The sequence below is a fragment of the Euprymna scolopes genome, chromosome 4 (assembly GCF_053919585.1).
Source record: "Euprymna scolopes isolate OS-2025 chromosome 4, ASM5391958v1, whole genome shotgun sequence".
Classification (NCBI taxonomy): Eukaryota; Metazoa; Mollusca; class Cephalopoda; order Sepiida; family Sepiolidae; genus Euprymna; species Euprymna scolopes.
Window position 1 is genome coordinate 62,716,577 of NC_136485.1, and position 26,988 is coordinate 62,743,564.

Below are 26,988 nucleotides of genomic sequence, written 5' to 3' on the forward strand. Positions count from 1 at the left end.
CATTTACGGCTTTTGATGTGCTGCTATAAATGGTAGTGTCATCAATAAAAATGTCTACGAATGATCTAAGGATGTGATTTGGAAGATCATTGATTTAGATCAGGAAGAGAGTTGGACCTAGGATGGATCCCTGAGGGACTCCCGCATTAATACTGTGAGCGTCTGATTTCTGCCCATTAACCACTACTCTTATGAACCTATCAAAGAGATCAACCGGTACTGATCCTAAACCTGACCCAACATCATGTTGGCGTCTTCTGACAGTTTATAGTAAGCAGCTGAAAAAAAAGGCAACACAAACACTGCTAGACGATAAATTCAAAACGCTGAAAACAAAACACTAGACAAGACTTACCATGAGTTTAATTATATGAAAATACTTTTTTATACATTGAAAATTTTTTTTTTAAACATGAGAACATCAAATGAATGAAAATCACATTTTTTTTCATTAAAAATATATAAGTCCTTTTTTTTTTTTTTTTACAAGAAAAGTTTCAATAAATAAGTTTTTCTTTTTTGTAACAGTGAAAACAATTTTTTTTATAACAATAGTATCCAGTAAGTGATTTTTATTCTCCTATTAACAAAAACAATTTTGTCCTCTGCTGACAGTTGATTGGCCAATCACTTCAGCCTTTTCACAATGCTTTCCAGCAGTTTATGATAAACTGCAGAAGGTGGAGATGTGACTTTGGATCATACCAATCAGCCAAATGTATACAACAATGAGCTAGTTAACAATAACAAAATGATTTAATGCTTGTTATGCTGCCCAATCCTTTCTATAATCCAACAATATTTGATACTAATTCTATACCTGACTTGTCAACCAAGGTTCATTGCGACACTTTCACGATTGTCTCAACTGTAAGAGGTATGATCTTATTGGGTTTCACATGCATTAGATCTTAACTTGCTTCCAGATTTTTATCTGTGGTATTATCTAAAAAAAAAAACTATAAAAACAATTTCTGAACTGAAGTAGGCTATCATACCAAAAAATCGGAGTAGTACCAAGAGTAAAATATGACGAGTTATTGCCAATTTTGCATGTTGCATCCAAGAATGCTTATCAGTGAACAGCAATAAACCAGAGACTGTTTGAAATAAATATTTTATTTGATTCTTGTCTAGCATTCCCTCTACAGTAAAAAAATAAAAAATCTGATGTACATACTTGTGAGGAAATGAAAATATTTTAAAAATCATGTAAATTGTATTTAGTAGAATTATTTTTTAAAGAAAAAAATCAAATTTTAGGAGTATGTGAGGAGTGTCTCATTTGCCATAAAAAATAAATAAATAAATAAAAATCAAGAAACACAGGGAGATAATATTAGATTTGTTATTATGCCTACAAATTTCCATTAATAGCTTGAAAATGATTTTCCTCAAAAGTACCTTTTTTTTTTGCAATATATTTTTGTTTTGTCACAGGTATATACATTATACAGATTAAAAAAAAAAATTGTCTTAATATGGGAGAATTCTGAGCAAGAACTGTTTATTTGTATCAACATGGTTGGATCACAACAAAGATTGAGTTGAGAAAGTACAGTATTTTGATCATTGTTGATTCTGAGCTAGGTCACATGATATGGCTGGCTAATTCAGATTCTGTAGTCAAAGACCAATTACTTATTGGTGATGAATAATCACCTCCGATTGCTGCCATCCACCAGCATGTTTGCGCCAATCAGATAGAGAAAGAACTCCTAGATGAACCTTCTCTCTGGAAGTCAACCCATTTTAGAAGACATTAAAGAAAAACAGGATGTGTCAGAGATTCAGTTGACACAGATCTTGAGTTGATGCTCAATAGGGAATAAATGTTAGTTTTCCCTCTATGATTTTTGCACCATGCTATTACTTTGCGGCATGGCTGAGATAATCTTGTGGCACAGTACTGTGCTAACTCGGTGTTCGGGTGCCATTGCAGGAGGCAATTGTTAACTACAGAAAGAAACACTGTACCTTTTAAATTCTTGAAAATCTCTGGTAAATTTATTTGGTTATGACTTGCAGAGAAATGTGAAATCCTCTTGGATACATAGATCAATGAAAATCTTGTTTGACACCTGCTAAGGAGATAGGAATTGGTAACCTACAATAGTTAGATGCATGTTAAATGGCAGCGGAAGCACCCAACTTTGTCAAATTCAGTTGTTTTGTGATATTGAATAGTAAAATTGTAACCCAACTTGCAGAATATACTGATATACTCTTAGAGCCAAATATTGAAAGTAAGGCTTTAGAAGAGTGAAGTTCCTGCCATATAAGATTTTTGGTTAATATCAATTTTAGGAAAATCCTAAAAAAAAATCTGTTTAACATATATATATAAATATATATATATATATATTGATTTACCCCCCCCCCTCCAAAAAAAAAAGACATCAAGGTGTAGAAATTGTTTTCTTTGTGACATATTGTAAACAGATGCATTTCCTTTCCACCCTGCACTAGCGACATCAACCATTTTAAAATCCAACCCGAGATGTTTTTTTTTTTTTTTTACAGAATTACATATTTTGACTTAAATTGCTATAACTTACCATTAAAAAATTGGAAAGTAACTCTTTTGTACTTTATTACTAAAATATAATTCTTACAAAAATGAATATAAAAAAGAAACTGTATAGCATGAGGTTTTATTTAAAATTCAATATGGATGCCAGCATTTAACACTAGTATTACAAGATGCCTGGGAACCACATAACTGATTTTACAAGGAACTTTTTCTTTTTACACTAATGAATCAACACTTAATGCTAAAAACTCATTTAAAAATCAGGGTTAATGAGATACAGTGACAGATGAAAACTATGAGGAGATTTACAATCTCCACATATCAACTCAAAACAGCTGATCCAGATAACATCTCCCCCATTGTCAAAAATACTGCTCATGAAATGTGAGGACTAAAGGAAAAAGTTATGAGGCAGACTTACAACTTCTTCCACTCTATTCATTTCTTGTAAGAATTATATTTCAATAATGAATTTCAAGTATAGAAAGTTACTTTCCAATCATTCTTTGTGTAATCATATATATACATATAGATAGAGAGGTGTGTGTATGGTTTCATTGTTTTAATTAATGCCTAGAGTCATTTTTTTAAAAGATTCCCCAAAGTTTTAATAAAATGTTTAACAGCCAAAAATCAACACAAATGCTCAGTTTTACACTTGAGTAGGTTTGGGATCACCTGATATATTGTGTTCAAACAGACAGTTATGAACAAACAAATTGAGCCTTCTCGTTTAGTTGTGTTTATATTAGTGGTTGTTAGATTTTCCCCAAAATGACCAGTAGCCAACATTCAATTGGATGTTTGTATTTTGTTCAGTTTTAAACAATATATGCAAATGTTGGTGGTCTGCGTAAATAATCGAAAATTAAACAGTTGGTGATCGATATGATTCTTAAAATGTATAAACTCATATGTGATAAATTAACAATGATATTTATTTAAATTATAACAATTGAAAAAAAAAACAAAAAACAAAACAAAGATTGCTAACTGAAAATCGGTTATACCTTGTAGTATTCATATAAACACAAAATAGAATTATTATTCGTAAAATATCAATACTTAGTTTGAATTATAGAGATTACCATTCTCATCTTGGCTATTATAGCCAAGTTTCTTCTGGTGCGATTAAACTTTGGAACCCATGCAAAACTTTGAACAGAACCTTTTATTTAATCTCCAGGGAATGCAACCAATGCAGCTTGTGGATTAAGTTGGAAATTCCATACAGATTCCAAAGTTTGTGTCTAAGTTTTAAAAAATGGACGCATGTTAAAAGATCGTGAATATAAAAATCAAAATGAAGATAGTAAGACCTGATCTAAAAAAAACAAAACTATTAAACACAACCAATCTGGTCCGCTGGTATCTGCAAGTTAGCTAGTCTTCTTTAAAGGATCTGGTTTTAGAAATGCACTAGTCTGCAAGGCATTGATTGAAGTCTTTATATAATCAGTGTATATTTAGTTAAAATTTAATTGTAACTAAAAGTTTATAGTTTATAACACTTTCAATACAGAGGATGAACTAAATTTTTAATAACAAAAAATTATACGTAAAAAAGAAAAAAAAAATCGATGAAATTCTGTTTAGATTTTTTTCGTTTTAAATCATTTTTAATTACCTTTGAAATAACTTTGTAGACCATGTAAGCTCCCATGCCATCACCCATTCTTTGAGGCTCACAAACCTTGATTTCAAGAGTATAGGGATCTTCCTCTTCACTCTAAATAAATAAATAAAAAATAAACAAATACATTATTTTGTACAACTTTAATGTTCACAATCTTTAATTTCAAAATGTTTTCCAACAAATTCAATTTTATATGCACACTAGCTGAAGTACCCATGAACACTGAGTTTCTTGACCTTTTCTTGTTGGTAAATCAGTTCAAATGAAATTAAATCACAATGAAAAGTACATTATTCAGAATATTACCATCCACTATTGTCAACAATTTTTTTTTTTTTAAACAATTTAGAAGCAATTATAATTAACAAGGTGTATATATACTCAGTGTTGTCAACTCAGTTCCCGGCTCTGATCAAGATAAGGTATCAAAGTAAGGATCTAGCAAGTTCTGGTGCAAACAATCCTGCTTCACGGAAGTAAATTTTGGTCAAAGAGAGTAGATGTTAGGAAACTTTCACTCACCACTGCCTACATGCCTGATAGCAGCATCTCAAGCAGTAAGTTTCCACTGCAAAATAATTTCCTATGACAAGTCATTCTCACAGATGTTTGCACAAGCTGCATCATGCCTTTCACCGTCAACCAGCATCACCTCTCCTCTACAGGATTGGATAGCATGATGTGGTGACCTTGGTTGATAACTTAAAATTGACTTAGAGCCCGACCGGGGTTCCTGTATCTACAGTTCGCTTTTGGAATAGCAAGTGGCTAAAGATCACCCGATCGTTGGTATTAAATTGTCTGACTTGGTTAGCCTTTATGAAGAACACAGTAAGAATGAATGGAACCAGCTCAGCCCATTCTAGACGAATGCTGTCTCAGGTACAAATTTCATAGGAGTCTTTTTACTTTCATTTTTTTAAACTATGCTATTTGTTTTTTTAACCAAATTATTATTTTAAATAGAATTTTTAAACAAATTTAATTACAAGATCATTTTGTCATTTTGCATGAATACATACAACTTACCTCTCCCCACCCTCATCATCTTATACTTAAAATTTGATTTTTCTTATCTATAAACTTTGTACTTAAATTCTTCATAATACTATCAGTTAAGTTTTTTTCTTTTCAACAAGTGGATTACCATTTATTAAATCCAATTAACTTCCCTTGATGAGGATTAATTAGATGAAATGATTATCAACCAAACAGAACTGCATTTGATTAATTATGGATTGGTTTATGACAATTTGTTGACATTGGACTTTAAGATGACCAAGTTATAATCAGCAGGGAAGCAATTCTGCAGTAATGCATTCCACATATTCCACTTATAAAAATGAAGTTCTGTCCACAGAAATTCCACCTGATACCAGACATACTATCGGAGAATGAAAAGTCCTTTTCTATTGTGATAGACGGATGAATTAATGCCGAGAAGACAGACGGCTTAAGAAATCCTGAAGGAAAATCAAAACCAAGCGATCAGTTTATAATACACATGCATAGCAAAAGAAAAAAAGAAAAAACATGTAATAAAAAAAAAAAAGTTATCTGTAAAATTTATGCTTAATGCTATTCTGAAAATAAAAAAAGTTATGTGAACACCCATCAAAGATATTGTATTTGTAACATGTTTTATAGTATTTTATTTTTAAAAAATTTTATTAAGGTAAATCTATTTTTCATTAAATTAAAATAATATATTTACTAGTTGCAAAATTGAGTTTTGACAGTCACAAACAAAATGGCTGACCGACAACATAAGAATAAAATCAATGCAGACAATCAGAGAATTTTTAACAAATGTATTTGTGTGCACTTTTATATTTTTTTTTGAATTAGGGTTAGTGTAGGATCAAATTACTAAGTCTAGGTGGCAATATATATAATATAAAGCTGTGTGTGTGTGTGTGTGTGGTCACGAATAGGCTCCTATATGCTTGACTATTTTAAAAAACTGATTACATATAATGATAGATGTATCGAGACACAGGAATGTGTATGTTTGATCTGGCAGAACAGTGGTTCATTAAAATTGTGGGATCTGCGTTCACGCCTGGTCCACAAAGTATGGAAATAAAAAATTAAAAAATTAAAAATAAAAAATAAAAACGTTTACAAGTGTTTTTGATATAGATGTACGTAAGAATACTTTGATAAGTATGTTTTAACTTAAATAGGGATGGTATAATAAAATTGTGGGGTCTGCGTTCGCACTTGGCCTCCATAGAATGGAAATATGCACAAACTTTAATAAAGACTTTTCATATCTATCTGCGTAAGTATACTTTGATAATTATGTTTCAGTTTGAAGAAATATGGTATAATAAAATTATGGGGTGTTTGTTCGCGTCTGACCTCCATAGAATGGAAATATGTCACAAAGTTTAACAAGGTTCTTTAATATAGATCCACAGAATATTGTGATAAGTGTTTCAGTGTGAACAGATATGGTATAACAAATTATGGGGGTTATCTATTTTATTTTTACTTTCATCATATTTTGCTTTGGTTTTGATGCCCCCAAATTCGAAGCTATCTCTTTACAACCCTTCCTTTTCATAACCTATCATACTTTCATAAATCACAGTCCATTTTCTGTAGGCTGTTTCTGAACCCAGTCAATGACGGGTACTTTTGCTAGTATATATATATATATATATATATATATATATATATATATATATATATAGAGAGAGAGAGAGAGAGAGAGAGAGAATAATTGTTGACCATCTTATTTATTCCTTTAATTCAGTTGACATTTACAATTCCTGACAGTATCTTTTGTAGCGCAAAATGAATCAATTATTATATCAATCAGTGAATCTATTATGCCCTTAACTCATCAGAAGAAATAGTAGCATTACAAGTTGATTTTTTCTTTTTAGATAATTGTTATTTTATCGACTTGCATGAAAAGAGCTATGTAAAAGATGGTTAAAACCGTTTGAATTATGCAAATACCATTAGTAGTTCAAAAGTTATGAGAATTTTAAGTGCCAAAATTTAGGCTTTTCTGTGGACATTTTTCTTTAGAAAAAGTGAGCTAAATTACGGACCTCAACACTTCAAGAAATTCGGTAATTTCACCACCATTTATTTATTTTTCAAGCTATTCTTATGAACCTTGGCACTCTATTGTAAAATTGTGTACTCTTTCTGATTATGCAGTCAAATTTGATGTATCTTTTTACCATAAGCCATGAATTATAAATTCAGATGTACAAATTTCAATTTTTTTTTTAAACTGGTGCATGGTATCATACAGTGGGTGTCTATTCATGAACAAAACTATGTATTATAGTGGTATTTAAATATAGCTTTATTGAGAGCAGGCATTTTCCTGCCTCCTCACCAAAGGAGAGCTTAATCTAGGGTGTAGCCATTGAATGCCTAAAGAGCATTCATGGCCGCTATTTACTACTCTCCTCACAGAAAAAAAATAAAAAAATTGAGTAGATATGAATTAATCTCAAATCGAAAATTTTTCATATAGATTTTGGATTTCTGTAAAAGATGGAAATTCTTATAGTCAACAAGAACTTATGCATTTTGGGACCAGTCCAATTTTCAATTTTGTAAATCCTCTATAAATCCTATTTTCTCAGATGCAATTGTAAATCATACTCTACATGAATCCTCGATGTAGCTTTTACAGTACAAGGATACCAGGAATCCTGATAAGCAACAACTATATATTCACCAGTTGATGGTAATTTTTGTCATTTCTATTCTGTTTTACTGAAAATTCAACTATGTAAACAAAGAAATAAAACAGTAATTTTTTACCTTGTTTCCACCTTAACATTTAAAATGATTACTTTTATATGTTTTAGGGTATGCTGAAAACGAATATCGCATTTAAATTTTCTGCAAATAAGTAGTTTTCCGGATATTAATCAATGTCATTTCTTATGTTATCGCTGATGGCCATCTTGGTACGCGCAAGCGTAATCCCGAGAAATTGCGCGCAAACGCATGTACCAAGATGGCCACCAGCAATAACACAAGAAATGACATTGCTTAATATCCGGAAAACTACTTATTTGCAGAAAATTTAAATGCGATATGCCTTTTCAGCATACCCGAAAACCTTCAAAGATAGTCATTTTAAAGAAAAATGTTAAGGTGGAAACAAAGTAAAACTTTACAAAATGCATCACAATGAAATTCTTTATCAAACCGCCTAATTATTATTATTATTTAAATATCTTCAGTTAAAAAAACAAAACAAAAACTGGTTTGTTTCACAGATTAGAAAAAATGGTCTTGACAATGAGTTAAAAATAAACTCAAGTTTCCCCGATATATTTTATTTAATTGTTAGGTGAAAGTACAGAATAGTTAACAAAATATCCTTCCTTCCCAAAGTTAAGAATGGGTTTCTAAATAATAACATTATTTCAGCATGGTAGCATAAGTGCACAAGTACCTTTTATTTGTTATATATTTGTTTTTTTTTTTGTTTTTTACCATTAAAAAACAAACGCATGTACTTAGTACATTTTGTTGTTTTTTAACACTTTTAGTACATGTGTACTAAAATTTACGAAAAGCATTAAAAACAACAAAATAGTATTGTTTGGAAATCAAATTTGAAAAACTTGATAATTTTTTTTTAAATTGATGAACTCAGAATAAAAAAAATGAAACTTTTTTTCTGCTTTCGTTTTGAAAGTAACAATCAATCTGTCAAAAAAATGTCAACTGAATTAAAGGAATAAATAATAAGATGGTCAACATCATGAATTTTGGAATATAGTTTTTTGTCATTTATTCACTATATTGCTCTGTAATTAATGTAAATAAGGATTGGTATAGATCATAAGAAAATATATTTCTACAGTGCATGTGATGCGAACTTAATGGGACCATTAATAAAAATTTATAGTCTATGTGACTAAGGTGAAATATACACCCCCTCCTACATAAAAAAAATAACAAAAATATTTTATACAAAATAAAATTCCATTTTTGTTCAAACATTAAATGATAATTCAGTAACACTAGTTATCTCGGCTAAGTGTAGTTATTGAATATAATTTGTTTTAATGAAAGTAGGACGAACATGAAACAGGTGCGGAAATGATAAATGATTTTATATGGACAGACACAATTGACTGTTTAGCACCTATAATAAAAGCAAAACAGATGGGAATAGAAAACATGCTGACAATTGAAGCACAAAATACCACCTGGGGTTTTACTTTTCAGCTCAGAAATTAAATTAAAACTTATCTATATAATAATACACTAACACAATTTCATGTACTTAATATATATATATATATATATGTACATTATCGCTATTCACCCCCTTTCTTAAAAGATGGGATCACCTGATCACTAAATATGCAAAGAAAAAAAAAGTGATTTTATACATTTTATCTGATGTCACTGTGCATTTAATATGAAATTCAAACTAAAATACACTTTTTGGCCTCTGGGCTGCGATCAAAGGGTAGTATAAAACAATGGACGATCTATTTAGAAAAAAACAGTAAGCGATCTATTTAGAAAGGGTTGGGAGGGTTTTATAAAGAATATTTTTATTCACCCCCCCCCACCACCTCCATGATTCTCGCCAATAAGACAATTGTACTGAGACGTTTTTATTTATTTTCAATAGAATTTTTGTACGATTTGAGAAATTTTAAGTAGGACAAGCCCTGAAGTAACTGTGGTATTATGGTGATTAATGATTCTAGTTAAGAGTAGGATAGACACTTTTTTAGTTATAGTTACAAATGATAAACAATGACATTCATTTTCTCACAACTAACTTTGAATGGCCTTGTGCCTAATTTGTTTAAATTTTAATAGGTAAAGGTTTCATATTTTGTGAAAATAAATATTTAAAAGTGTAGTATCTGTTTCGTATAAAAATGGTACAGTATCATAATGTCAGCATATAAGTTGGATGTCCATAGAATAAAATTATTCTCAAGCACATCTGCAAATATACAACAGATGCAGGATGCAACTGTGGAATTTCCATGGGTTCTGCTAGTTGTTACATCTTAGTGATTGCAAATCGAGAACCCTTCTAAATGGGGGAGGAGCGAGGATCAAATCTGTCAGTAATACGATGAAAAGTATTTTTAACAGACTCGTCCTATTGACAAGTATAGGAATGACCAAGGGCAAATTTAAACAGACACTCATTTGAAAAAAAAGAAAAAAAGTTAAGGCTTTTGGTTACGGCTTTAGTCATTTGGCTCTGGAGTATAAAGGTCAGTACATCATTTAGCATCAAATGGAGTGTATATATATATATATATATATATATATATTAATGTTGGGACGATTAATCGGAATCAGAAAAATCGGAAACTTTTGGGGTATTGGAATTGGAGAAATTGATGCCTATATTCTGATGCCCAAAATGATTCTTTTAATTGTCTTTTTTTTTTGGTGGGTGGGTGGGGGGGGGATTTTGTTTAAAAACCAAAATTTTCCATTGTAAATGATAAAATAATAAATATTTATTCGATTTCAAATTACCAGTAAAGCTAAAATTGATAGATCATCCTCTACAACTGTAATTTGACGTTTAGAAAAATATCTGTATATTTAACGCGTTTTTACAAAAATCAAGGGAAATAAAAACTCTATAGTTAAATATTTAGAGATTTATAAAGAATCGGAATCGGTAATTGTATTGGAATCAAGAATTTAGCATGGAATCAGTACAAATATTGGAATCGTCCCATCACTAATATATATAAGTATCAACAAGCGTACTTTCCAAGTTCTAATAAATCTAATCGCTGCAATGAATTGTTAAAAAGGTCAGATTTTCAAATTATGCATTAACAGAAGAAAGGATCTCTTGCAAAATTGGCCCACCTGTCCAACTGCACGCGTGAATCGACAAATACTGATGTGGGCTACAACTTTGGAATTTCTACGGATCACACTAGCTCTAACATTAATTAGCAGTGCTATGTTCTTAAAATGTAAATTTATATGTTAAATGTAAAACGTTGCTAAAGTATGATTGACAGAGTTGGACATTAAGTGTACTTGTCACCCAATACAAGAATGGTTGGAACCGATTGTTTTTAATCATGTGACATAAGGGATTAAAAATTAAATTTCAGTAACAATTCATACATTAGTGAGGAAAGAAAAATGATAGCCTAATATGCTGCTGTGTAGGGGTTTTAGCACGACCACCAAGAGACAAGACCGGTTAACTGAAAAATGATGTCATGCACAGTAGGCAAATCTGTCAAACCATCAGACTGATGATAATGAATGAGAGCTTTTTGAAAAAGAGCATTAGAACATTAAAAAAGAAAAGCAAGGAAGACAATTTGATTAATACTAAAACTGAACTTTATTCAATATAAAATATAAAGATTATATGTTGAAATTTTTAAATAACTATTACTTTTAATATAGAAATTAGTTTTAACGCTTTGGTTTTCTGTACTTCTATGTCCATTTTTCCATCAAAATGTGTAGAGTATTTTCATCAGTTACGTGCTTAGGAATCGTATACTCTTCATTTCAGTGCAGAATACATGAATACTAAAGTGAAGTTCACATAACTAAAGAAATAATTTAAAAGACAATCATACCATAATGCAAACATTAGTTAAAAACTGAGAAAATATAATAAACATCTACAATATTAAATCAGGGTGGTGGTGAATTGAGGGGGGGGGCATTATTATTACACTCACTAGAAGTTGTCACACAGGTCATCAGTGATCGCTCACTGGCAGTAACCTGTGGTGTTCCCTGGAGACCGAGTGACAAGTCTCCAAGATTTCCACCTCTTGACCACTCATGTAGATGATTGCACATTATTGCAACAGCCGTTTGCCATTGATTTCTTGTTGGCATCGGCCATTGGTGTTTTCCTGGAGTTTGGGTAATAAAAAGCCTCCCCAAGGTACCAGTTTTCTCTGCACACTTTCAGTGGAGATCTGACCCTTCATAACTAGTTGGCGTGACACCACTTGATATCATCTACATTTTTTTTTTTATTATTATTATTATATTGATAATAATAATGGTGCTTGTACAGTGTACGCACCGTGCTATATTTTAGATTAGCATGGGTGCCCGGCGTTGCACGGGTGTTTGGAGGTGTGTGTTGAGCAAAAAAAAAAAAAAAAAGTGATAGTAGGAAGGCAGGCTCGAACCCGTACTGCAAAGGAGGAAAAGAACAGGGGAAAAAACGTGACGTCTGCTGTTACGACCACCGGCAAACCTCAAGTGACATAGGTTTAAATTAAGGCTAGACAATCGAAAAGAGCGGATGACTTTCGAAAATATTGGTGAAAAAAGCGACCCCCTCCCTGTAGAAAAGTGCCCAGTTGAGGGTGAAGAAATTAATGTTTTTAGCCAAATTTTTGGTATTTGTCGTCTGAAGGGTCGAGCTTCAAAACGATACTGATCTTGTGAAAATTTGTCGCCTCTGTTGAAAGTTTTAGGCAGACATGCAAGCATACATACATTTATATATTGGTAGCTCAAATTTTCGACCAAAATTGATTAAAAAGCTTACACTATTTCTGAATACCCTTTATGTAAAATTTCAAATGTTTAGACCAGAAATTGTCGGAGTAATTTGGTAGAGACCGCAGAGGTCAATTTTTTTTTTTTTTTTTTTAACTTTGACCCCTATTATGACCCCTTAACATTTATTGTTTTGGGCTCAAATCAAATTATTACGTTAGATCCATGTCCAAGGAATCTATATCTAAAATTTCAAGTGTTTAGACCCAAAATTGGTGGCGGAGTTTGGTAGAGTTCTCAAAGGTCAAATCGTTGAACTTTGACCCTTTAACAGCCAAATTTCTGTCCGAAAACGGATTACAAAGATTTTCCCAAATCTCAATACTCTGTATATCAAATTTCGAGTCTGTAGACTGAAAATTGACAGAGTTATTGCGTAGGGAAATGTACAGACAGACAGACACACACACACACACTTTCACAGATATATAGATAATATTTCCAAGTTAAATTAAATTTTTATGGTATTCTTCATTAAAGTGTTAGGTGAAAGTGCAGAATAGTTAGAAAGTCTCCTCCCCCATGTTAAGAATGGCTTTCTAAATAACATTATTTCAACCATTTGTATGAAAGTGGAATTTGGAAAACAGTGTAATCCTGGCTCATAAAATAAAAACTGACTGCGATTATATACAGGTCTTGAAAATATACATGGCAATTAAGCTAAACAATATGTGACACAGGGTCGTTTTTAATGTGGGTGTAAAGAAGCTCCCCAAAAAGGGGTAGTCTGGTAGTAGGCAAAAATATAAATTGCCTTAGTATAGAAGTGTTTCCTCTATATTGACTAAAGACAAATTAACTTAAGTGTAGCATCAGAACAGATACTACACTTTGATCGCAGCTTGAAGGCATGGTGAATTTATTAACCAATTTTGGCCAGAAACAATTATCAGGAAACTGGAAAGCAGAATTAAAAAACACATGTAAAGGAGAAATGTAAATGAAAATTTGTATTTTTCTATTATTGTCATTTTGGTTATTTTCATATTTTCGCTGATGTAACGTTCAGTCTCCAAGCATATCTTTTCGAACACCAGAACTTATCTGGAATTTCAAACTAAACCAAACCCTTTAATCCATAGAAACAGACTGTTCTTGTTTAGTCAGCTACGACTGCATAGGTTCTTGAGTTCGACAAAGATTTCCTAAAGATTTGTAAAGGCACACCTAAAACATGTTGGAGATTACAGTGGCTGAAAACATGAAAATAAATGAGAACAGTAATCCAAATGATCCAAATTATCAATCCTTGTCGAACAAATTCTGAAACAAACTAAAATTGCAGATAATATCAAACCAAATATGACAGGACAATGCTGTCCATATTTTGTATATACTTGCCTCATCCTTGACTTGTTTCGTAGTAGTAGCAGACATGGTTGTAGATGTGGTTGAAGTATGTGTGATTCCAACTCGTGGTGGTTCCTCATCAGCCCTCGATGACTCACTCACAACTGAAGGGAGAGAACTTCCAGCAGGTTGCGCACCAGGTGGTGTCTCTGTCTCTTCAGCATCAGAATCCAGTTTGACTTCCGTACCTCCACCTGACAAAAACGTCCAAGATTTTAAATCTATATACATTGGACAATGATAAACTTTGGAAAAAATAGAAAGAGAATCGCTGCTTATAAAATATAATATGTAACTAGCAAGGTCTATGGAAATTCAACGGAATGAGAAATAAATTTAATCAACAAATACATTTTGTTAAAGCTGATATTTTTCTATCTAGAAATTTTTTGCGCTATCTAGTGCAAAAAATTATTTTTGGACAGAAAAACCAATAACAAGCAGCAAATATGAGTTTATCACCATTCCTATGAAGATAGTGTCCAGTGTATTTTAAATATAGAACTGACATAAAAACTAATAAATACTCAGAAAATAATATTGTGCTACATAATTCAATACAAATAATAAAATTACATTGTAAGAGACAATCTTTAATTTACTCCTTCAATCCAGAACCTTTTGATAGACTTCTCTTTTTTTGCCTTGTTTCTTTCGAATGTTCTCTTTTTACATAATGTTTTGCTGGCTTTCTTTCTCACTCATGACAACAATGATCATATCATTATGATGATATCCAAAAGGAGGTAATTCTCGTGCAGAGTTGCCACATTGGCCTTTTTTGAAGCCAAATCTCAATTTGATCTTTTTTGAAGTTGTTTGGCCTTCAATAATTGTATTTGGCCTTTTTCAAAGTGTAACATACAGATTAAGTAACAAGCAGAATATTATATAAATGAGACAAGAAAATATTTGCAAAACAAAATTATTTCATAAAATTGATTGTAAATTTGGAAAAGCAAACAATTCAAATTCATATTATTGGGACTGTTCTCATCTTGTTATTCACATCTTTTTGTTGATGTAACCTTTGACCTTCTTCAAATGTATCTTGTCGAACTTGGGAATCTGCACAGAATTTCAAATGGAACTTATTTAATTCACAGGAGTAGTATGCTCTCGTTTCATTAATTATGGCAGTGTAAAAGTAATTGATAAAGACATTTTGAGTGTCGCCCACACTGAGGATTGAATCATCAACTTCCAAAACTTACAACTGAATTTACCAAGTACTTTATCCACTATGCCATGGGTCCTTACAAAAAAATGATAGTATAAATTTTGGAACCCTTAAACCAACTTGTTTTTAAATCTACAATATCATCACTATTACTACAGATTACTAATATATATATATATATATATATATATATATATATATATATATATAGAGAGAGAGAGAGAGAGAGAGAGAGAGATCTGTTGCTTATTATATGTCCTTTTTTGTATTTCTTTACTAACCTCTCCATATGTATTCCTTACTCTCCCATACATGTACCCTTTTCTTCAATCTTATTTCTACCTATACTCTACGGCCTGCTGCTGTATGCATATATTCTTTCTCATTTCTAAGCTAATGTTGTTAATCCAGCTTTTTTCTAGATTTATAAATCTGGTTCTTTCTCCTCTTGCATTTGGCTTTGAAATGCCATGGCCTAAAAAGTTTTTTTTTGTCTTCCTTATTGATTTAAACGTTAAATTTGATTATTGCAGTATTGGTTCCTATTTACTTTGCCTCCCCATGAGGGCAGAGTTAGACACCAGGGTCGTTTTCTAATGTAGAGAAAAGGAACAAAAATTAAAAATTGTCTCAGTCGTGAAGGATTTCTCCTCTACTAACCAAGAACAAAAAATTGAAGTGTCGCATCAGAACAGATACAACACTTTGATCTTGGCCCAAAGGCCAAGAAGTCTTCTTATAGTTTGATCAAATTATTAACTGAATCAAATGGTTATAAAACTAGAACCAATTTTGTTAACATAATGTATTAAACTATAAAATTATTGGATTTTAAAACAGCTTTCAAATCAATAGTAGTTAATAATACATTGTTAATTACAATTTTTCCAGAAATATGTGGCCAAGACAACTAAGACTTTGGTTAAAGTGTGCAAGTTGTCTTGAGGTTCCAAGTTCAATCCTAAGCAAAGACAGCAAGATAGTTCAACAAATTGAAAGATGACAACACACGGAGAATGAAATGTGAATTGTGTATCTTCAGGGCTCTAATAAAAACTTGCATTCCAAATTCCATGAAAGGTTCCTAAGTTGATCACAAAGCACCTGAAAATTTTCAGAGAGCGAAATGTGAGTTTTTTTTTGTGATCTTTTGTACTTGAATCGTCTCAAAAATTATTAATCACAAATAAATTCAAACGGACACTTGTATATATTTACTTCACCCCAAACAAGGCATGTGACCACGGATACAAGAGTTACTGTGATTAGGGGACATCCTAAGTAAGGAGTTGTGCAGTAAAATGGTCTAAATAATTAATCACAAATAAATTCAATAAATTTTTTTTTCTTTTTAGCTATTTCTAAAGAATTCATCCAATTTAGGGGACTTTCAGACCTCTGGAGAAAAATCAAGGTTTACTTGGAGCCACAAATGTAAGATTCATGAAAACAACCATTTTTTTTTTTTTTGAAGTCTGCCCATATCACCATCAAATTCTATTCCTTATATTTTGCATCAATCCTTCATATCAGTGGCTTGAGAAATATTGAAATACAAGGTTTTAATTGGGTTATTAATGTATGTATAATTTAGTGTTAGCTAGAAACTTTCAAGACAAGAACAATATGCTTATAGAACTTTTTTTTTTTGCTACATATTTAATAAACTTTATGAAAAAAAAAAAAAAAAAAACATTTTATCAACAACGTGGCGATATGCACAGCAAAAAATCATGAGAAATTACTTTTTCTTTTTTTAAATTTGCACTTAAAACTTATGCATTTAGTACTAGTTTGAGTGGTGTGGAAGTATATATGTTAGCAAGTTTTCAGACTCATTGGCTTCTATCTTAAGATCCAAACTTAAAGAACCCTAATTTCTGCTCATTTGCAAGGGTGGAGTGGAAAAATCTAGAAAAAAGATTTAATCTTGTACTTTATTTAGCCATTCTTCAGCCAGCTTCCTATGACCTTTTAGCACACAAAAATGTTTCAACTTCAGCATGTCACAACCTTTATCATTTACTAAGACTTTTCATGAGTTGTATCAGTGATTGCTTACTGGCAATAACAAGTGCTATTCCCTGGAATCTGAATGACAAGCCTCTCTGGATTTCCCGTATTCTCCACTTTATTTGATATCCCTTGCAAATAATTGTGCTATTGCAACAGCCATTTACCAGAGATTTCTGACTGATAGTGGCACTTTTTGCACCATTTTGGATGGCACTCACCCTCCTCAGTTTTTTTTTTTTATCATGCTTTTCCCCGCCTGACTATTTTTAGTGGTACTACCATATTTTTGTTTTTAGCAGAGAATTATGATCATTCCTATTATTACAATAATGATTAGAACAGATAATCTTGTATTGTTGATTGTTTATACATTGAAAATATTAGATGAGAAAAGTGATGAAAGATACCAGCATAGGTGGGAGATGTATTGAACGCAAAAATCTCAAATCACTTCACAAGCATAAGATTTTAATTTTTATTTCTTCAATCACATCAAAAAGTAAATTTTAATATTTCAAAGACAAAGACAGCAAAAATGTTAACTTTTTGTTCAGTAATGTGAAATGGAACAAAAATGTAAATAAAAATGTTTTGTAAATAGTTATAGTTTCTTCAACTCAAATATTCAATAAACTAATAATAAATATGAAGGTCATTCCAAAAGTAACGCATCCTTTTTAATTAAAAAAAATTGAAGAGCTATGAAGATGGAAGAGGGACCATTAAAACAAGTGACCTTTTGTGCTCCAGAATTTATTTTTCTACATAGACACTAGCATTCTCAATGCACTTTTGCCAGCAATTAGGTGGTGATTGTGCATGGACATCTGGAGCACGCTTTGTCACTTACATCTGTTGCCACTCTGAAATTGACAAACCCATCTCCTAACATCAATTGCATCAGTTTTGTAAATATTCATGTTGATTGGTTCATTTCTCTCAGAAATACAATGACGCATCTCTGCTTCTGGCACACGTCCATGACAGGGGTTGCTTTCTTAGTCTCACATTGTCAATAGCGGGTGAAATTTTCTAGTCATGAATGCATAAGTTCAGTCATATCAATGCAATTTGCAATCCTTTCTGTAAATGCACTTTTACAACTATTTATCTAAACAATTGGTTAAATGTATCAATTTTAACCCAACACCCATCTGGTGTAAAATAGTGCGTGTGAAGTGGTACACATATTCCTATTTGAGTGTTAAGTTTATATACAGACAAATAACCCTAAAATACAACCTAACGCTGAGATTATTCATATCAGGTGGAAATTCTCAATAGGACTAAAGATTTGGAAGTGAGACAAACACAAAGGGTTATTCTGTGTCAAATCATTCAGGGCTTGACACGCATATCCCCAGATCTGGCTGTAGACAATATAGGAACTAAGAAATCCTGAAAATTTGAGCACATAGCTCCAAGTGGTTCACGATTTAGAGCATTTTTTGCTTTGGCATTAGTCACATCATGTGACACCCGGGCGACAATTTTCTGATGTCATTTCTTTGAATATTTTCTGATTGAAAGATCATATGGCTCTAAAAATTAACCCAGGTAAGTTTTTTGACCCAACAAATCCAAAAATGGCATCAGATTTTCTCCAAAATGAAGTCTTATAGAGATATTAAGGGTTTTGGGATTTTTTCAAATGTACCCCAAAATCGAATAAAAAAGGGTGTGACTGGCATGGTAACGCATTACTTTTTTCATATATTTTTTTTTAGACATAATAAATTGTCTCTGGACCAAAAATGATTAAAAGTTCTTGTCTCATTCACTCACAGTTTCTGCTGAAAGTCGGGTATATTTTTGATGATAATGAAAAAATATTCCCTCCCCCTATTGGATGTGATAATCAATTTAGACATGTGTTAAACTTATGTCACACTTTAATTTTGGAATAAATTTTTGAGTAAGCCAAATACTAAAACAGTTAAGTTCTGGTAAAAATTTCAATGACATAGCCGTCTTCAAGATTAGTTGATGAGGGTTGGAAACACCACGCCAGAGAAAAGTATGCTTTTTTTTTTTTTTTTTTATAAGAAACCAGTAATAGGATGGTGAAAATTTTAAGAAACTTCTAGTACTATCTCAAGCCAACAATTTTGATTAAGAAACTTCTCAAGAAACTTTTTAACCCTAAAAAAAAAAAAAAAAAAAAGGGGGGGGGGTATTTTGACGCAACTTTTTAAACTTTTGTTTATATTTTCCTAAAAATGTGATTTTTTTTTCACTCTGATTTTCTATATAGCTTCCTGAATATTTCTAACCTATCATAAAGTGTCAAAAAATCAAATTTACAAAATAATTTTACTCCAGGGGTATCCTTGAGAGTAACCCCTCTCAAATTTTTCAGTAATTCCAAAATAATAAAAGTGATCTAAAATGCTCAAAATACAAAATTTTATTGCTTTTCATGATGGGATACCCAAACTATTATAGTAGCAAAACTTGACAAAAAAAAAAAAAATGGTTTTCCTGAAAATCAGTATTTTTCTAAAAAAAAAAAAAAAAAAAAAAAAAAAAAAAAAAAAAAAAAAAAAAAAAAAAAAAAAAAAAAAAAATCACAAGATTTCTTTTGACCATACTTCTTGAAGTCACTGCCCATCAACAAAATGCAAAGCACTGCTAATTTTTGTTGATATGTGATCTAAGAAGGCTAAGGAACACAAATATATAAAATTGTTTCAATTTCTTGTGTTTTGTGAGGTTTATACACATTTACATTTTTGTACTAGGAGGCCAACCCATGTTTCTTATAAAAAAACATGTAAGCAAAATGTAGTGCAACTAGTTTCTAATTTTTTTTTTTTATCTTTCTTCAGAAAACTGGATTACTTATGAGGCTTGCTCCATTGGTGTTCAACTCAATTTGAGTGTCACAAGTTTGATTATAATTGGCCCAAGGGACTTGAGAATCTATCAGACTTGGAGCAAGGAATTGTTGAGACATTGTTGTAGAGAGTTGGACTGAAAAAAAATGAAGGTGAATTATCAACGATTTGCTTCCATCACAAACAATATTAACAAAATATTGTTTGTGATGAAGCAAAGACCACAAAGAAGTGTTGTAGTGGATTCTTACAACACAAGAGGTCAAAGGTGAACGACTGATATCTTTACAGATGGCAAAAGGTCAGGAGGCAAGAGGATATAATATAACACCAGGTCACTGTCTTTGTTGTCTGTGCACTAAGACTAAGAAATAAGCGAGTCTGACAGTTGATGACACAATGATTCCAGACTACGAATTTGTGAGTTCTGTGAAAACTTCACAAAAAACCTTGAATGTGAAACTGGTATCCATGGATGTTTCCCCTATAGTTCTGCAGTTTTGCTTCTCATAGCCGTGCTATAGCGTCAAAAGGAAGTTATCACTGTTGAAACATTCAAAAGTGACATGTCCATGGTGATAAAGTTGGCATTAGTGAACTGACTGTGCAGAATTAATGCCCAGATAAACAGACATCAAAGAAAAAGCAGCAGAACTGGATAGATTACATTATCTGATAAAAGAAAAGTTAAAGAGCGCTTCAACTTCTGATCAAATCCAAATCATGACACTTGCTCCTAATTTCTGATCTCATGAATACAGCTCCAAATTCTTCAAGGTGTCTGAGTATGTTGTTTAGAGTGCCAGAGAACTGACAAATGGTATTTTGTCAAAACCTAACTCGATTTTTCCCGGAGACAGTCAACGTGATAATACAAATGTATGAGAATGATGAATACAGCCACCAAATACCAGGCAAAAAGGACTTTGTTAGCATAGCAAAGAGTGTTCACAAACAAAAATGCTTGATAATGTGTAATTTGCATGAACTGATTGACACTAGTGATAATCTTACTAGACACTCACATCTAACAAAATGCCAAGCCAGATACTTGAATAAAATAAAAAAAAAAATAGAATCTTTGTTCCAATGAGGTTCTTGTTCTGGGAGACTTTGGAGAAAACTTTAAATTTTTAATACAAGACAAAATTCAAAATTATCATTGGAGCAAGGAATATTGCACTCAGTAGTGATATACAACAGAGATTCTGACCATCAGCTAATACATATTTCATTGTGTTTTATTTCCAGTGACAACACCCATGACACTGCATCTATGTATCAAACTCAGACACTGACTGTTCACTTAATCCAGACCTTATTACCGCATGTGAACAAATGATTGCTGAGGGGCTCAAGATAAAAACTTCAAAAATTTCATCAATTTATGCTTGCATAAGGAGGACTTTAGTATTAAAGTAAATGGGTTTTTTCGCTACCAGTCATGGAAAACCCCCTTGTGATGAAATTAATGGTTCAGTAAAACGCTATGTGGCTAAGCGGTCACTCCAATGCCCTCTTAATAATCAAATTTTTGATTATTAAGCCATGCTTTCTATCTACTGAATGTCTGCCATCCGTTTCTTTGCGATCAATAAAGAAACCATGGAGAAGGTGAGAAAGTCGCTTAAAGCAAGGTTATCCAGTGCCAGGAACCAGAGCTAATCAACTTTTTATACCATTGTCAACATCACAAATTGGCCATAAGTTGTCCAGTGTCGATGAACTATATATTGATATTCATGATTAACTTGCCATCAATTCTTTGTATCTCTGACATCACACCAATGCAATATATAACCTGTATTTATAGCTTTTTCTGGTGGGTTGGTATCGTGAATGAAATAAATGCAGAGGAAGGTAATGTAACTTAAGTTCATGCATCTCCATGGACGACGCAAGACATACAGGTGGCTGCAGATTGATGATACATGGTTTGTTCCCATCAAGAAAATTCTTTATGTTGTATCCCCAACAACATGTATTGAAAAGACATACACAGTAACTGACCAAGAGTATCAAAAAATCATTTTTGCATTTCAATGGCATAAAAGAACACAGCAGCATGTAAATGTTGAATGCTGACTTTTATGAAATCCACTATTTTCTGAATACCATTTCACTGCAACTGTTTTATCTTTTTACCAATTTTTACATATTCAACTTTTTTAATGGATGCCTGTTTGAAGATGAAATTAATGGAATTTGGCACGGATGGTCACTTCCCTGACTTAACCCCATACAGATTGAAACTGGTTGCTTTCCATGAAGGTACTTCTCAGGGAACTTCAAGTTCGTTTTTGTGTATGAAATAGTACATTCGCTCAAAGAGGGGCCCAGCTAAAACAGCCCTTATCAAAATTGTTATGTTTTGTATAAGAAGAAGAAACAAAAGGAGGAGTCAAAAAAGGCAGAAAATGAGTATGTAAACTTTTGAATGATCTCAAGACTCTTTCAAAAGTTTTTACTTTCAACAAACAATGTGAGTGAACAAAACAAGAACTTTTAACCATTTTTAGTAGAGACACAATTTAATGTGTGAGATAAATATATGAAGAAAGCCTTTCTGAGAACTACTTTTATTATAAATATCTTATGGAATTGAGCCTGTTTACTTTTAGCATCTGACTTACTCAAAAATTTATTCTAAAATTAAGGTGTGACATAAATTTAACACATGTCTAAATTGATTATCACATACAATAGAAGGAGGGTATATTTTTCATTATCATCAAAAATATACCAGACTTTCAGCAGAAACTGTGAGTGAATGAGACAAGAACTTTTAATCATTTTTGGTCCAGAGAGAATTTATTGTGTCTAAAAAAAATATGAAAAAAGTGATGTGTTACCATGCCAGCCATACCCTTTTTTATTTGATTTTTGGGTACATGTGAAAAAATCCCAAAACCCTTAATATCTCTATAAGACTTCATTCTGGAGAAAATCTGATGCCATTTTTGGATTCGTTGGGTCAAAAAACTTACCTGGGTGAATTTTTAGAGTCATATGATCTTTCAATCAGAAAATATTCAAAGAAATGACATCAGAAAATTGTCGCCCGGGTGTCACATGATGTGACTAACGCCAAAACAAAAAATGCTCTAAATCGTGAACCACTTGGAGTTATGTGCTCAAATTTTCAGGATTTCTTAGTTCCTATATTGTGTATCTGCAGTGCAAACTACAGCCAGATCTGGGGATAGGGGTGTCAAAATCCCATATTTCTGAATGATTTGACACGGAATAACCCTAAAATCTACACAAGTGAACTTCATAGAATGGAAGATTTAGCTGAACACAGGAATAGCGGGTCGAACATCTGGGCTGGAGATGTTCATTATTAGAATAATTACACATTTTTTGTAATGACTATCAATGTTACAAAATACAAACTTTTTAAAAAATTTCTGATTTTATTCTAGTTGGGCATCCTCCTAAATACAAGACATTCCAACAGAGATCTTTTTAAAATTCTAATCATCCGTTTCACCAAGTATGTTTTGCCAGGTGAGCAAAAAAAAAAAAAAAAAAATCCGTAGATTGTGTCAAATGTTAGCACAAATAATACAAGTTGTTAATAACAGTGTTATACCTCCATTTGTCCATTTGGAGGAGCCTCATTATTTCTGGGAGTTAGATGTGTTATCATGGTTGCACACTGAAATCAAACCCTCATGTATATGTCCTGTTCAGAATCAATAAGAGGATCACAGATCTCGGCCAGATGCTATGCCAGCAACAAACCCAATTACATGTGCAGCAACAGCAACTGTACAACACTAATAATTTAAAACCAATTGAAATGTCATGTTCAAATATAATGAAAATACAAATAGTAAAGTACAAACTTTACTTTGGCAAAAAAATTTTTTTAATTTCATTTTTTTTTTTTTTTACATCACTTCAGCCTTAAATTATTATTGAATTATTCATAATTATGTAAATATAATTTTCTCTAACCTGTCACCGATGTATAGTAATGTCTCTTCCAAAATTAAATATTAATCAATTTAAATAGAGAAATCAGTGAAATGAATTTAAGTAATTTTGGTACTTGTGCAGAATTTGAACCAGACGTAACTGTCGTTCGGTTTTACTTGGAACATGACATCAACCACAGAGCATCACCGTTTATCAAAGCGTAACAACGCTACTCAAAGAAAATACTGAAGAAAACATTTAAATATAATGAAATCAGCAGAAAAAAAAAATAACAAAAATAAAAAATGTTTTATTCTTGTAATAATTTTTTCAAGGGGAAAAAATAAATATTTTTCCAACAATTTGTTTTGTGTAACAAAATTGAACAAAATAAGAAACCCATTTTTTTTTTGTTTTTCATATTTTTTTAACAAAAGTTAAAGTTTTGTTATGCATTTTTCATGTTTTCTTTTGCATTTTTTTTTTCTTGGTTTTTGTAACTAATCCAAAGTAGACTTTTTTGTTATTTTTTTTTTCTTTTCATGGACAATTTTTTTCCTGTAAGGTGGGGCTGGGCAACCATTTATTATTTTATAAAAGACAGCTAGTATATTCCCTTAGGATTTCATCCTGGTACACCACTTAATATATTGATTTTTTTTCACCCAATATTTCCCTCAAAGATCGTCTGCTCCTTTGGCTGATCGACGCCTTATGTCAGATTACAGTCAAACCCGATTGCATGATGTCATGTTCTGAGCAAAGCCGAGTGGACGGTGAGTTACGTTTGAATCAAATTCTGCTTAAGTACCATAATTTATTTTTTAAGAGCAGAAACATAAGGAGATCAGTTCTTTTTAGCAAAACTGATATAAATATTTAGCTTGTGACAAACTTTGGAATCTGCCTTCTTTTTATATATCAGATGAGTTATCAGTTTCAGAAAAACAATGAACATAAAAAAAAAACTGTAATACTAGATTCCATCTGGTTTTCAAATTTCCTTTTGAACTTTAGATTAGTAATAGAGTTAATGAAGATCACATTTTTTATGAACTTAGAAGACCCCCCCCTTTTTTGTTAAATAAAACTCTTTGAGTGGTTTTTCTTTACGCATCTTAAATCCAATTTTTAATTTGTAACATAGTTAAAAGTTTGATAAAAACGCAGTACATAAAGCAAACAATTTTTTTTAATGAAATTAATACAAAAAGCAAATAAGAATGAATTTGCATGGTGTGCGAGATTCATGCAAATGCAAGATAAAACAAGCAAATTAATAGAAAAGAAGGGCAAAAAAAAAAAAAAAAAAAAAAGCTTATGAGAAAAAAAAAAAAAAACTTAAACATACCTACACAAAAGATATACTGAAGATAAGTGCAGCAATAACAATGATAAAAAAAAAACTTGGAATTTTATTAGTTATGTATTAAATTAAAGGGTTTGAAATAAAAGGAAGTTTATTAGTAATTAGCTGTTGTCAAGGTTAGCTCAAGGTTAGTAGTAGTTTTAAATTACAACCTTAAACGTCTTTTGTTATTACAGATCAACAGCAATGGTGTTATTAAGCAAGGGAACAATCCATGAGGGAATGACTCACTTTCAATAGTCGGAAGTGTACTTCCAGCCGGTTGAGCATCAGTGGGAGTTTCCGATGGGGTCATCTCCGGCTCAGAGTCCAGAGGTATCTCAGTCTCGCCTGCCAACAAGACACCACACACATTACACAAACCAAGCACAAACAGAAATTGGCAAAAGAAAGTTAAGTTACTAGAAACAAAAATAAATTCATAAACTAATAATGTAAAAGCATTTTTAAATGTTTGGATGATGAACGAAAGGCATTTAATATTAGGAGTTCAACAATGTTTCATGTCAAGAGACAAAAAAAAAAAAAAAAAAAAAAAAAGTTAATATAAAATTATAAAAAAAAAAAAGCTAAGTAAAATTTGTGTCCATAAGTTTTTTCTTTATTAAATTAACAAATTTGTATTATTGGAGCTACTATTTTCATCTTGGTTGTTATTTTCAGTTTTAAGTGACAGTCTTCTAGAGGTTGAAGGTTCAATTCTTACTACAAGGTGATAAGAATAACAATAATTAATGCTTCTTCAGATCATAGCTAATGAAACAAAACAAGCCCTTCCTTTGTCTCAGATTAAATGCAAAGTTCAGTTGGAAATCGCATATTGATTCAGAGTTTGACAAAGGTTCTTAAATTCCGAAATGCGAAAATAACCAAGATGAGAATAGTAGTCCAAATACTCTAAATAATACAAATTACCAATGCTCATCTAAAAAAAATTCCGAAACAAATTCTAAATAAAATCAGTCACTCATTCAGAGTTCAATTAAGAAACTTTTTTTTTTTTAAAGAATTATGATAATAAAGAGGTTTGCTTTTCATTCAACAGAAAGATTTGTTTTTTTTTCAAAACTAGCAGTTCAGCCCGGCTTTGCTCAGGCCCTATGTACTGTTCATAACTATAAATATATATATATATATATATATATATATATATATATTAAAAAGTTTGACTCATGGCCAGGTAACCTACATCTAATATTTCAAGTGTTTAGACCCAAAATTGGTGGAGGAGTTTAGTAAAGTCTGCAAAGGTCACCTCTTTCAACTTTACCGCTTGGTAGCCAAATTTTTGCCCAAAAATTGATTAAAATGCTTGCTGCATGTCTGAATACCCTTTATGTATAAATTTCAAATATTTAGATTCAAAATTGGCTGAGTAGTTTGCTGGAGACCGCAAAGGTCAAATCTTTCAAACTTTGACCCCTTGGCAACCAAATTTTCAGCCAAAAACCAATTAAAAAGCTTGCCCTATGTCTGATTACACTTTATGTAAAATTTCAAATGTTTAGACCAAAAATTGGCTGAGTAATTTCGTAGAGACTGCAGCAGTCAATTTTTTTAAATTTTGACCCCATAACATTTGTTTTGGGCTCAAATCAAATT

General features: G+C 31.7%; 1 protein-coding gene and 1 pseudogene across 7 annotated transcripts in view; both read right to left on the reverse strand.

Moving 5' to 3' along the window:
- The window catches only part of LOC145267882 (sorting nexin-2-like), a 148,916-nt gene that overhangs the window by 69,894 nt on the left and 52,034 nt on the right, over window positions 1–26,988 (reverse strand). For 4 of the 7 annotated variants that reach the window (XM_080123336.1, XM_080123332.1, XM_080123333.1 and 1 more), the window contains exons 3-5: window positions 25,618–25,716; window positions 14,052–14,254; window positions 4,161–4,262 (exon numbers count right to left, since the gene is read on the reverse strand). In XM_080123336.1, coding sequence (XP_079979462.1) covers window positions 4,161–4,262; window positions 14,052–14,254; window positions 25,618–25,716 — 404 coding nt within the window. The remainder of the gene's footprint in view (window positions 1–4,160; window positions 4,263–14,051; window positions 14,255–25,617; window positions 25,717–26,988) is intronic. The other 3 variants (XM_080123339.1, XM_080123337.1, XM_080123338.1) reach the window with 1 other exon arrangement.
- On the reverse strand, window positions 15,824–15,975 carry LOC145275121 (U2 spliceosomal RNA; annotated as a pseudogene).